General features: G+C 42.5%; 1 protein-coding gene across 23 annotated transcripts in view; it reads left to right on the top strand.

Annotated features, from left to right (window-relative positions):
* Nucleotides 1–13,209, top strand: part of WDR59 (WD repeat domain 59) — a 116,665-nt gene that overhangs the window by 47,026 nt on the left and 56,430 nt on the right. For 21 of the 23 annotated variants that reach the window (XM_065536635.2, XM_074027617.1, XM_074027622.1 and 18 more), the window contains one exon: nucleotides 4,838–4,954. In XM_065536635.2, the coding sequence (XP_065392707.1) occupies nucleotides 4,838–4,954 (117 nt within the window). Of the gene's footprint in view, nucleotides 1–2,832; nucleotides 2,962–4,837; nucleotides 4,955–13,209 lie in introns of all 23 variants that reach the window. The other 2 variants (XM_074027611.1, XM_015442871.4) reach the window with 1 other exon arrangement.

The following is a 13,209-nucleotide window of genomic DNA, read 5'->3' as shown; positions in this document are numbered from 1 at the left end:
CAGAGGGTGTGAAGATGACTTTATGAATGCCAGGGCTTGTCTTGAGAGTCCGGGGAACCCTGGGCAGCATGGTAAATGCTCATTTTAAGCTTGTAGTACCAGATGATATTTGCGTCTCCGTCCAATGTTGAAGGAAGCTAGGGAAGTGAGACATTAGCAACAGTGGTTGAAAAAATCAGCCCCATTTTGCCACCTCCTAATTATGACACCAGGTAAGCCAGCCACTGTCACTTCTCTTAACCTCAGTTTCCTCCAAAATAAAGACACTAACAGTGTGTGTATCACTGGGGTTAAGCCGTGGACCCCAGACACTATTCTAAAATTGTCAGCAGGTGTCTTATCCCTGCCCATGCTTGCAAAGTGAAATGTATTTGTTCTCGGATGCCTGCCATCCTGAATACTTCCAGTAACGATGAGCGAGGCAGGGTACTCATGATGCTTAAATTTCCCCTTACAAGCCTAGATGTCCCATCAGCCTCAAAGTAGCCTGCATATCGATCATACGTTCTCACTGCAGCAGCCCATTGGACATCTAGGGATGGAAATAGCACCGGCTCCTTGGCTGTGACTGTAATGGAAAGTCTACTGAAGTTGGTTGTGTTGGCTTCAGTGAGGGTCACGGCACAGGGAAAAGGCCTCCCCCGTATTGACTGCCAGACTGTTGAGTAATAATGAACAGAGCCATCGCTGCCATGAGGCCTGGGTGTAAATCCTGCTCACTGCCTGTGAGACCTGGGGCTAGAGATGCTCAGGCGTTGTGGGGATGGCTTGTTCAGGGATGTCTCCACCGTCTTATCTTCCGGCTGCTCCCCTCGCTTCATACATTTGGAAGAGAAGCGGGAAGTGGAGCAGAGATCAGGCGTGGCAGATCCTGTCTGCTGCATTAGGCTCCAGGCATGCTGGGGAAGCCTTGTGTGGCAGAAGCCCTCTGCCTTAGGTAGCTCTTAAGTGAGAAGGTGATTTCGTAGAGGTTGGGCGGGTGCATCTTCTTTTTTTATTTTTTCTTGAGACGGAGTCTGGCTCTGTTGCCCGGGCTGGAGTACAGTGGGGACCTTCCCTCACTGCAACCTCTGCCTCCTGGGTTCAAGCAATTCTCCTGCCTCAGCATCCCGAGTAGCTGGGACTATAGGCGCGCACCACCACACCCAGGTAATTTTTGTATTTTTTAGTACAGATGGGGTTTCACCATGTTGGCCAGGATGGTCTTAAACTCCTGACCTCAAGTGATCTGCCTGCCTCGGCCTCCCAAAGTGCTGGGATTACAGGCATGAGCCACTGTGCCCAGCCGTATCTTCTACATGTTAGTTTTTGTCTTCTGTTCCTGTATGGCCATTTTCCCTTTCTCTCTTTTTTTTTGAGTTGGAGCCTTACTCTGTCACACAGGCTGGAGAGCAGTGGTGTGACTATAGCTCACTGCAGCCTCGACCTCTTGGGCTCAAGCTATTCTTCTGCCTCAGCCTCTTGAGTAACTGGGACTACAGGTGCATGCCACCACACCCAGCCAATTTTAAAAAATATTTTTTTGTAGAGACAAGGTCTTCTTATGTTGCCCAGGCTGGTCTTGAATTCCTGGGGTCAAGCGATCCTCCCACTTCAGCCTCCCAAAGTGCTGGGATTACGGATATGAGCCACTGCTCCTGGCCTTCTTTATTTCTTCAATTAGTGATTGGTTTTATTCAATTTGTCACTAGAACAACATTTTCTAGTCTCCTGATTAGAAAGGAGGTAACTGATAACACTAATTTCCCTCAGCAAATCTTTTTATCTATTTTATTGAAAGGGTTTTAGCTTTTTTTCTTTTTTTAAATTAATAATGATACTTAGGGCCAGGGGCGGTGGCTCACACCTGTAATCCCAGCACTTTGGGAGGCCTAGTTGAGTGGATCATGAGGTCATGAGATCGCGACCATTTCTGGCCAACATGGTGAAACCCCGTCTCTACTAAAAATACAAAAATTAGCTAGGGGTGGTGCTGCATGCCTATAGTCCCAGCAACTTGGGAGGCTGAGGCAGGAGAATCGCTTGAACCCAGGAGGCGGAGGTTGCAGTGAGCCAAGATCACGCAACTGCACTCCAACCTGGGCGACAGAGTGAGCCTCTGTCTCAAAAATAAATAAATAAATAAATAAACTAAAAATAATGATACTTAGGACTTCTGCTCAGGTGAGTTGTAGAACTTGTTGATTATATTTTCACTTCTCTGGTGCTTTGTAGTATCAAAGCAGCACTGATTGCAACAAGCATTACAGACTTCGAAAAGTTCAGTGTCAGCGCTGACAGTGAATTTTAACCCAAACTCATGTATGACTAACATACTAACATTTACTGAGCATTTATTGTACATAAGCATTATTTTAAGAGCTTTACATTTATTGATTAATGTCTCTTTATAATTAGTCTTTAAAGTAAAGGTTTTTTTTTTTTTTTTTGGAGACAGAGTCTCACTCTGTTGCCCAGGCTGGAGTGCAATGGCACGATCTTGGCTCACTGCAACCTCCACCTCCCAGGTTCAAGCAATTCTCCTGCCTCAGCCTCCCAAGTAGCTGGGATCACAGGTGCCCACCACCAAATCTGGCTAATTTTTGTATTTTTAGTAGAGACAGGGTTTCACTGTGTTGGTCAGGCTGGTCTCGACTCCCGGCCACAGGTGATCCACCCGTCTCCGTCTCCCAAAGTGCTGGAATTACAGGCGTGAGCCACTGTGCCTGGCCAGTACGTGCTATTGTTATCCCTGTTCTACAGATGCGTAAACCAAAGCACAATTTGCTGCCAAAATTTGAACCCAGGCAGGCTGGTGCTAGAGACTGCACTCTTTTTTTGTTTTTGAGACAGAGTCTCCCTCTGTCTGCCAGGTCGGAGTGCGGTTGTACAATCATAGCTCACTGCAGCCTCAAACTCCTGCGCTGAAATGATCCTCCCACCTGAGTAGCTGGGACTGCGGGTATGCACCACCATGATGAGGTAATTAAAAAAAACTTTTGTGTGTAGATGGGAATCTTACTATGTTGCCCAGGCTGGTCTTGACTTCTGGTCTCAAGTGATCCTTCTGCCTTGGCTTCCCAAAATGCTGGGATTACAGGTGTGAGCCATTGCACCCAGCCTGGAGATTGCACTCTTAACCTCATAGACTAATGCTAATTATAGAAGTAATACAAGCTCTTTGTAGAAAATATAAATGAAAAAATAAAAATCATTCATAATCCTACTACCCAGAGACAAATGCTAACATTTTGGTGTTTTCTGTTTTATGCTTTTTTTTTTTTTTTAAACTTAGTTTGTCATACTGTATACGTAGTTGTGTACACTTTTTTTCATTTAACATTACAACAGATGCATTATCCTCGTACTATAAGCTCTAAGTATAGCTTTCAGTGGCCACATCATATTGTATCATCATATGGTGTCACGTAGCTGTAGGATATTGATTCAGCTTCATTATTTCCCATTTGTTGATCATTTAGGTTTTTTCTGGTTTTCTAGTGTTTCAGATAACATCAAGATGAACTTCTTTTGTATCTAAAGCTTTTTGTGAGTTTGGATTATTCCCTTAAGACAGGAAAAATTTTGGGGTGGGAAAAGTGGCTCAAACCTATAATCCCAGCACTTTGGGAGGCCATGGCAAGAAGATTGCTTAAGGCCAGGAGTTCGAGACCAGCTTCACCATGTTGGCCAGGCTGGTCACGAACTCCTGACCTCAGGTGATCCACCTGCCTTGGCCTCCCAAAGTGCTGGGATTACAGGCGTGAGCCACCGCCCCCGGCCTGTTTATTTTCTATGCTTATTTTTTTTTTTTTTTAAGACGGAGTCTTGCTGTGTCACCCAGGCTGGAGTGCAATGGCCAGATCTCGGCTCACTGCAAGCTCCGCCTCCCGGGTTCACGCCATTCTCCTGCCTCAGCCTCCCGAGCAGCTGGGACTACAGGCACCCGCCACCTCGCCCGGCTAGTTTTTTTTTTGTATTTTTTATTAGAGACGGGGTTTCACCGTGTTAGCCAGGATGGTCTCGATCTCCTGACCTCGTGATCCGCCCGTCTCGGCCTCCCAAAGTGCTGGGATTACAGGCTTGAGCCACCGCGCCCGGCCTTTTCTATGCTTATTAATCGTGTATTGTTTTCTTTTGTGACGTACATTCATTCTCCTTCGGAATCTTAGCACTCCATCACTTTAAGATGGTGGTTTTACCCTTTTGTTGAAGCTGGGTTCATCTGGATGTCTCAGTCCCTCTTCGTGGGTGATCATGGGGAAGGCAAGTGGGAATTGTCAGATTGCACTATTAAAGTGTGAGGCTGGGCACAGTGGATCGTGCCTGTAATCCCAGGACTTTGGGCGGCCAAAACAGGTGGGTCGCTTGAGCCGGGGAGTTCAAGACCAGCCTGGACAACATGCAAAACCCTATCTCTACAAAAAATGCAAAAAAATTAGCCAGGCAGGGTGGCATGCACCTGTAGTCCCAGCTATTTGGAGGGCTGAGGCGGGAGGACTGCTTGAGCCCAGTAAGTTGAGGCTGCAGTGTGCCGTGATCGTGCCACTGCACACAGAGCAAGACTTCGTCTCATAAAACAAAAAGCGGGGGGAAAAGTACCCACTACCTTGTATCCTCCATTGAAGTGGGAAGAAATGAGGCTCACAGGTGCATTTCCAGAGCATGTGAAGGAGAGTTGGATGAGTCTTTTGGTGATGGTGTTTTGTTTGACTTAACCAAAACAAAGTCTGTGTAGGGTAGAAACAGTATCTGGTAGTATTTTTGCATCCTCACTCACTACCTAGCAGACTTTTATGTGGTAGACACTCAATGAGTTCTTTCTAAATCGATAACATTCGGTGCTGATCTGTTGCAGAAACCCAGTACAGCAGTGGAATATCTAGCCGCCCACCTCTCCAAAATCCATGGCCTGGACTGGCACCCAGACAGCGAGCACATTCTTGCTACCTCCAGTCAAGACAATTCTGTGAAGGTCAGTGGCGCCCATGGGGAAGTTGGAGGAGCAGTGTTTGGGTGGCATCAGGGATGTGTGATTCCACCTTGGGAGGAAAGCTATAGTGTGTTAGCATAGTATGTATTTCATGGTGCATGTGCTTCTTGAGCAATTGAACACATAAATTTGGTTATGTTGACCAGCGCAATGCAACAGAGCGAGACCCAACATGGTGCTGTTCAACGTAACCACGCTGCGTTATGATGGCGGAGTGACATGCCATAGGATCTCCTCTGATACGTCTCTTAGAATTTGTTCAGAAGGTTTTCGTCTTTCCCTATGTGAAAGGAAGTCAGAGATAAAAGTACTTAGAAAGGGAAAGAAGTTGGCCGGGTGCAGTGGCTCACACCTGTAATCCCAGCACTTTGGGAGGCCAAGGCAGGCAGATCACTTGAGGTCAGGAGTTCGAGACCAGCCCGGCCAACCTGGTGAAACCTGATCTCTACTAAAAATACAAAAATTAGCTGGGTGTGGTGGCGCACACCTGTAATTCCAGCTACTCAGGAGGCTGAGACACAAGAATTGCTTGAACCTGGGAGGCAGAGGTTGCACTGAGCCGAGATTGAGCCACTGCACTCCATCCTGGGCGACCGAGCGAGACTCTGCCTCAAGAAAGGGAAAGAGGTTCCCTTGCAAAGAAACTGCAAGGATGTCAGGTATGCATAACAGATCTCAGCAAAGGAGAAAAGCCTACAGAGTTGTTAAGGTTGCAAAGTTTACAATTAGTCTATTCCTGGTGGAAAAACAGCTGCTCCCTCACATGCTTATCATATGTAGAAAGTTCTGACGTTTTCAGGCTAGAGTCATTTTATTAGTGATTCTCTAACTTACAGGAAATGCTCAAGATTTTTTGTGTTTCAGTAACCCGATTATTTTTGGTTTATCACAAGGTACAGCGTTGTTTGTTTGCCTTTCCTCTCTGTGGCATGTGATGTTCACCCTTGGTCAGAATGATGGCAGGGCAGAGTCATCTTTGCTCCAGTAGTTCCTCCTTGTGGTCAGGTCTCTAAGGGCAGGGGTTTGACCACAGAAGTTGGTTTAGCAATTTTATGATTCAGTGTCATTTACTTAATGCTTTGTTGTATTTATATAGTCATATATGACATCTTTGTGATATGATTAGCAAACTACAGTCATACACTAAGTTAAAAGTTAACTCCTGTCTTGAAGTTTGTAAATCCCTCAGGGTTCTAAGTTATTTTTAATGTGCCAGATGTGACTTTTTTGTTTGTTTGTTCATATTGCATTTGGTTTTCCGTTTTTATTTTTATTTTTATTTTGAGACTGAGTCTTGCTTTGTCACCCAGGCGGAAGTGCAGTGGTGTGATCTCGGCTCACTGCAACGTCCGCTCCTGGTTCTTCTGCCTTAGCCTCCCGAGTAGCTGGGATTACAGATGCACGCCATCATGCCTGGCTAATTTTTGTATTTTTAGTACAGATGGGATTTAACCATGTTGGCCAGGATGGTCTTGAACTCCTAACCTCAAGTGATCCACCCATCTCAGCCTCCCAAAGTGCTGGGATTACAGGCAGGAGCTACCATGCCCGGCCGCATTTGGGTTTCTGTCTCCATACCCCAATCAGCTTGTCTCCCAAGTTCGGAAACCAGAAACCATCCAGTTCAACTCTACCTCTTTCTATGAGATGCCCAAGTTTGTTGATACTCAGTGACATCTTTCCTAACCATGAGGCTGGGGTTTCATAGGTAATAAAGCAGGTAACAGCAAGTTTCCTGGGAGGACTTTATAGGCATTGTTTCCCCATACAAAGAGCCTTCTCTGTTCTTTACCAGCAGGCTTAGCTTATTAATGAAATGAGATTTTTGGCATGGTATTTGATTTATTCCACTATATCCTGGAAGCAAGACAATTTTTTTTTTTTTTGAGATGGAATCTTGCTCTGTCACCCAGGCTGGAGTGCAGTGGCACGATCTTGGCTCACTGCAGCCTCCACCTCCCAGGTTCAAGTGATTTTCCCGCGCATGCCACATGGCACCACGCCCAGCTAACTTTTATATTTTTAGTAGAGACGTGATTTCACCGTGTTGGCCAGGTTGGTCTCAATCTCTTAACCTCACGATCCACCTGCCTCAGCCTCCCACAGTGCTAGCAAGACAATTTTATTGAATGTATGTAAACAGCATGATCATAAAAAGTGAAGAAATTTATAAAAGGGACTTTGCATAACATTCAACCATTTTTTCAGTAGATAAGGATCAATATGTGTAATTTTTCTACATAATCATTGTTAGGTTTATATGACAATTCTTAGGTGCATATGACAAATGCCCAAACTGGTGTTTTAGTTTTATTCCTTTTGTATACTATCCATATGATGTAAAAATACAAAATTATTAGCTCATAATTAATATTAGTTATTTTTATTGTATTTTTATTTTCTAAATTCGAAGGGGTCAGCTGGAGCAAGGTTATCACTAAATGTGTATTTCACTTCAGTTTGTAAATTGTTTAACTACAGAACAATTGAGTTGAAGGTTGGGGTAGATCAAGAAGAAAGAAAAGAATTTTTCTTATGTGGCCCTTAGAAATAGAACATTAACTATAATTAAATGAGTTCATATCATTTTACATAATCTTTTTGTTTTTCCTGATCTTGGGTTAACAGCAGCCTATTTCACAAAAGTTGCTGCCTTCTAGACAAAGAGAGTCCTGGAAATCCAGACATAGTCCCTTGGTACATTCTTTTTTTTTGAGACAGAGTCTTGCTCTGTTGCCCAGGCTGGATTGCAGTGGCGTGATCTTGGCTCACTGCAACCTCTGCCTCCCAGGTTCAAGCGATTCTCATGTCTCAGCCTCCCTCAGTAGCTGGGATTACAAGGGCGCACCAACGTGCCAGGCTAATTTTTGTATTTTTAGTAGAGACGGAGTTTCACCATGTTGGCCAGGCTGGTCTCAAACTCCTGACCTCAAGCAATCTACCTGTCTCGGCCTCCCAGAGTGCTGGGATTACAGGAATGAGCCACCATGCCCTGCCACCCTTGGTACATTCTGATGAGAAACATGTAGCTTTGAGTCTATTTCCTAGGGTATCAACACTCAAGGAAACCTGGTTCATTTTTGACCGAGGCTCTTGTGATATTTCTTTATACCTCTCTTTCTCCATCTGTATGTAGATATGTGTATATCTATATCTATATATAAAGAAAAAATATGTATTTTGTCTCACTGTGTTGCCCAGGCTGGTTTTGAACTCCTGGGCTCAAGCAGTCTTCCTGCTTCAGCCTCCCAAAGTGTTGGGATTACAGGCGTGAGCCACACCTAGCCCCTGATATTTCTTCAGAGGACTTTTTTTCTGCTCTGTAGTTTGTAGCAGGAACCCTTTGGCAAGGGTAAATGAAAAGGATAAATTGTCTGTGAATGGGGGGGATGCAATGGCTCCGGTTAATTTGTAATAACTACCTGTATCAGATTGAAATAGAATGAAGTCTTCTGTTTCCAAATGACGTGTAATCATTTTGTAAGACTGCATCAGTGATTGCCTTGAGAGCAAGAGCATGTTATGAATAGTAAGGACATTGTCAAATCTCCAGGGTCCTCTAATTAATCCCATAAATTGTATAATTGTCACCAGTTGGTGAGCATATTTAAATCTAGAAACAAAATCTTTCTTTTTTTCTTAAAAAAAGCATTAATCTTGCTAACAGTTATATGCTGATCTTTGTACATGAATGTGAATGTGTTTCTATCCCAATTGAAAAGTAAACAGTTGCTAGAATGTATTCATATTAACAACATTTTACTTGTATATAATTAATCTGGGGAGGCTGAACTTTTCTTTGCTAGCTTTCCACACACTGTGGGTTTGATAATAGGGCGGCATGCACAGTGTGGAGCTGGTTAGAAATCTGGAGAATGACAAGCATACCTAATTATTTTGAGTATATTCCTTTTATAAGTTGAGGGGCGAATTATAGTTTACCATGTGGCCATATGGGAAACCCAAAAGTAGTTTAAGCTGAAAAGACATCTTGACCATTTTATTATTTTGAACATAGGACCTGAATTTGGCAACAAAGAGTTGTCATACAAGGGTCTAAAGATAAGAAATGGCTGGCGCAGTGGCTCACGCCTGTAATCCCAACGCTGTGGGAGGCCAAGGCGGGTGGATCACCTGAGGTCAGGAGTTTGTGACCGGCCTGGCCAACATGGTGTAACTCCATCTCTACTAAAAATACGTAGCTGGGTGTGGTGGCGCATGCCTGTAATCCCAGCTACTCGGGAGGTTGAGGCAGGAGAATTGCTTGAACCTAGGAGGTGGAGGTTGCAGTGAGCTGAGATCATGCTACATGCACTCCAGTCTGGGCAACAAGAGCTAAACTCTGTCTCAAAAAATAAAAATAAATAAATAAATAAATAAAAATAAAAAAATAAAAATAAAAAATAAAAAAACCCGAATAAATAAAATAAAGATAAGAAATGATTACAGTCTTGATATATAGTGAAACTAAAGTTAAATACAGCAGTAAGTGATAAAAATTATTAAGAATGGTAGCATTTTTAAAAAACGAGATTTAGGCAAATAATTCAGGAGCTTTATGAAAAACACAAAAAGCAACAGTATTTTGGTGAACCTCTGCTCTGTAGATATAGACTAAGTTTTTACTGTTTTAAACAAATGATGTGCTCAGAGATCAGTTGCTATTTAAATGGAAAGAAAACCTACATTTTAGATTTTGTTTTTCTTTTTTAGAGACAGGGTCTCACTGTGTCACTCAGGCTGCACTACAAGTGGCATGATCACAGCTCACTGCAGCCTTGAACTGCTGGGCTCAAGTGATCCTCCCACCTCAGCCTCTAGGACTACAGGTGTATGCTACCATGTCATATTATTTTATTTTTTGTAGAGGTGGGGTCTTGCTATGTTGCCCAGGCTGGCATTTTAGTTTTATTCCTTTTGTGTACTATCCATATAATGTTTTGCACAAAAATCTTTTCCACAAGTCATTTTTGTTTTATAAGAAAATCCATAACATTTGGCCAACTCTGTCAACATGTAATATATAAGGCAAAAATATTCTATTTTTCTCCTTGATAAGGCAAGAAATACATGTATTATCTTGCAAACACATCCTCATACAATCATAGATAATATTTGACATTTTTAAGGCAGCAGAAGTAAGCATGTATACCATTGTGATCAAAAGGTATTTGTAAATCCTTTCACCCTATGACTGGACAATCAATAAAGAATCAAGACTGGGCATGGTGGCTCATGCATGTAATCTCAGCACTTTGGGAGTCTGAGGAGGGAGGATCACTTGAGCCCAGGAGTTGGAGACCAGCCCGGCCAACATAGTGAAATCCCATCTCTACAAAAAATAAACAAATTAGCTTGGTGTGATGGTGCATATCAGTAGTCTCAGCCACCCAGAAGGCTGAGGTAGGAGGATTGTTGGAGCCGAGGAGGTTGAGGCTGCAGTGAGCTGTGATCACACCACTGCACTCCAACCTGGGTGACAGAGTGAGACCCTATCTCAAGTAAATAAATAAATAGTATCAAGGGGCAAGGGTGTGTGTGTAAAAATTATGTTTCATGACTCAGTTTTCAAAAGGTATTCTTGGCTAGGTGTGGTGGCTCATGCCTGTAATCTTAGCACCTTGAGAGGCTAAGGTGGGAGGATTCCCTCAGGCCTGGAGTTTAAAATGAGCCTAGACAACATAGTGAGACCCTGTTTCTAAAAAATAAAAAAATAGCCGGGCTGGTGGCATGCACCTGTCATCCCAGCTACTCAGTAGGCTAAGGCGGGAGGATTGCTTGAGCCCAGGAGTTCGAGGCTGCAATGAGCTGTGATCAAACCACTGCATGCCAGTTTAGGTGACAGAGTGAGACCCTATCTCTTAAAAAAAAAAAAAAAAAAAAAAAAAAATATATATATATATATATATATAAAATTATGCCTAGACATTATTTATATATTCAAAGGTTATTCATTAATATCAGTTCAAGGTCTTAAAATTAATCTAAATATTTTGAAATTACAATTTAAGTTTATATTGTAACAGAAACAAAAGTTTATATTAAGAGTTTGTTAGAGAACTATTAAACATATTTACCTTGATACTGTAATGGAATAGCTAAGTTATTGTTCTTTTTTTTTTTTTGAGATAAGATCTTGCGCTGTTACCCAGACTGGAATGCAATGGCACAATCACAGCTCACTGCAGGCTTGACCTCCTGGGCTCAAACGATCTTCCCATGTCAGCCTCCGGAGTAGCTGGGACTACAGGTGCAAACCACAATGCCTGGCTGATTTTCGAGGTTTTTTTTTTAGAGATGGGTCTCCCCATATCACCAGGCTGTAGACTCAGTTCTTGTGATCCTTATTATTATAGAAAGTGCAGCCGGGTGCAGTGACTCGTACCTGAATTCCCATCACTTTGGGAGGCTGAAGTGGGCAGATTGCTTGAACATAGGAGTTTGGGACCAGCGTGGGCAACATGGCAAAACCCCATCTCTGCAAAAAATGCAAAAAATTAGCCAGGCGTGGTAACAAGCACCTGTAGTCCCAGCTACTTGGGAGGTGGAGGTGGGAGAATTGTTCAAACCCAAGAGGTTGAGGTTGTATTGAGCCAAGATTGTGCCACTGCACTCCAACCTGCCTGGAAAAGGGAGACCATCTCTCAAAAAAGAAAAAATAAAAGTTCATAAGAGCATGAGAGCAAACTTTTTTTAAGAGCATCAGTTGTTTTCATTCATTTGATTTGATGTAATTTTTACATTTTAATAATTTTAAATATTTTGTGGAAACAATGACAACTCCTATAATCCATATAAATAGTTATGTAATTTAGGAAGTTTAATTAAGCTTTCCATGAGAAAATAAACCCAAGGCTTATTTAAGTTAGAATAGTATGTTAAAAATTAATATTTATGGCTGGGCACGGTGGCTCACGCCTGTAATCCCAGCACTTTGGGAGGCCGAGACGGGCGGATCACGAGGTCAGGAGATCGAGACCATCCTGACTAACACAGTGAAACCCCGTCTCTACTAAAAATACAAAAAAAAATTAGCCGGGTGTGGTAGCGGGCGCCTGTAGTCCCAGCTACTCGGGAGGCTGAGGTAGGAGAATGGCATGAACCCGGGAGGCGGAGCTTGCAGTGAGCCGAGATCATGCCACTGCACTCCAGCCTGGGCAACAAAGCGAGACTCTGTCTCAAAAAAAAAAAAAAATTAATATTTATACTATGATAGAGTCAGGAAAACACACATAGATATTTATAAATCCAAATTATTAAACTACATAGTCTAATTTCTCCAGGGATTCATCTTCATTAGAACATTACCTGAACTTTTTTCTTTCCTTTCTTTTTTTTTGGAGACAGAGTCTTGCTCTTTTTTTTTTTTTGGAGACGGAGACGGAGTCTCTCTCTGTCATCCAGGCTAGGAGTGTGGTGGCACGATCTCAGCTCACTGCAACCTTCTCCTCCTGGATTCAAATGATTCTCCTGCCTCAGCCTCCTGAGTAGCTGGGATAGCAGGTGTGTGCCACCACATTTGGCTAATTTTTGTATTTTTAGTAGAGACAGAGTTTCACCATGTTGGCCAGGTTGGTCTCGAACTCCTGACCTCAGGTGATCTACCCACCTCGACCTCCCAAAGTGGTGGGGTTACAGGAGTGAGCCAGCATTCCTGGCAGAACTTCTTTCTATGGTTATATATTAATTAAAAAGAACTTTCATAAAGTTTGTTTCAAGGTACTGGAATTTTTTTCCATTTTTGTTTATTTGATTTTTGTGTTTTGTTTTTATCCCGTTGTCAAGCTTCTTATTTTATAGTCTACCATTCACAGCCATTAATTTAACTCACTGCTAATTTTTCCCTGAGGTATAGCTTCAGCAAGCATTTAAGACTTTTTTTTGTTTTGTTTTGTTTTTTTGTTTTACTGTTTCCATTTTTTTAAAAAGAAATTTATGGGTAACTAGTAGGTATATATATTTATGGGGTACATGAGATATTTTGATACAGGTGTATAATGAGTAATAATCACATTAGGGCAAACTGGGTATCCATCACCTCAAGCATTTATCAGTTTTTTCTGTTATAAACATTCTAATCATACCCTTTCAGTTGTTTTTAAATGTACAATGAATTATTGTTTACTGTAATCACCCTGTTGTGCTGTCAAATACTGGCTCTTATTTATTCTGCCTAACTATATTTTTCTTTTTTTTTTTTTTTTTTTTTTGAGACGGAGTCTCGCTCTGTCACCCAG

The sequence above is a fragment of the Macaca fascicularis genome, chromosome 20 (assembly GCF_037993035.2).
Source record: "Macaca fascicularis isolate 582-1 chromosome 20, T2T-MFA8v1.1".
In the NCBI taxonomy this organism is placed as follows: Eukaryota; Metazoa; Chordata; class Mammalia; order Primates; family Cercopithecidae; genus Macaca; species Macaca fascicularis.
Note: the sequence above shows the minus strand (reverse complement) of the source record. Positions and strands in the feature narration are given on the sequence as shown.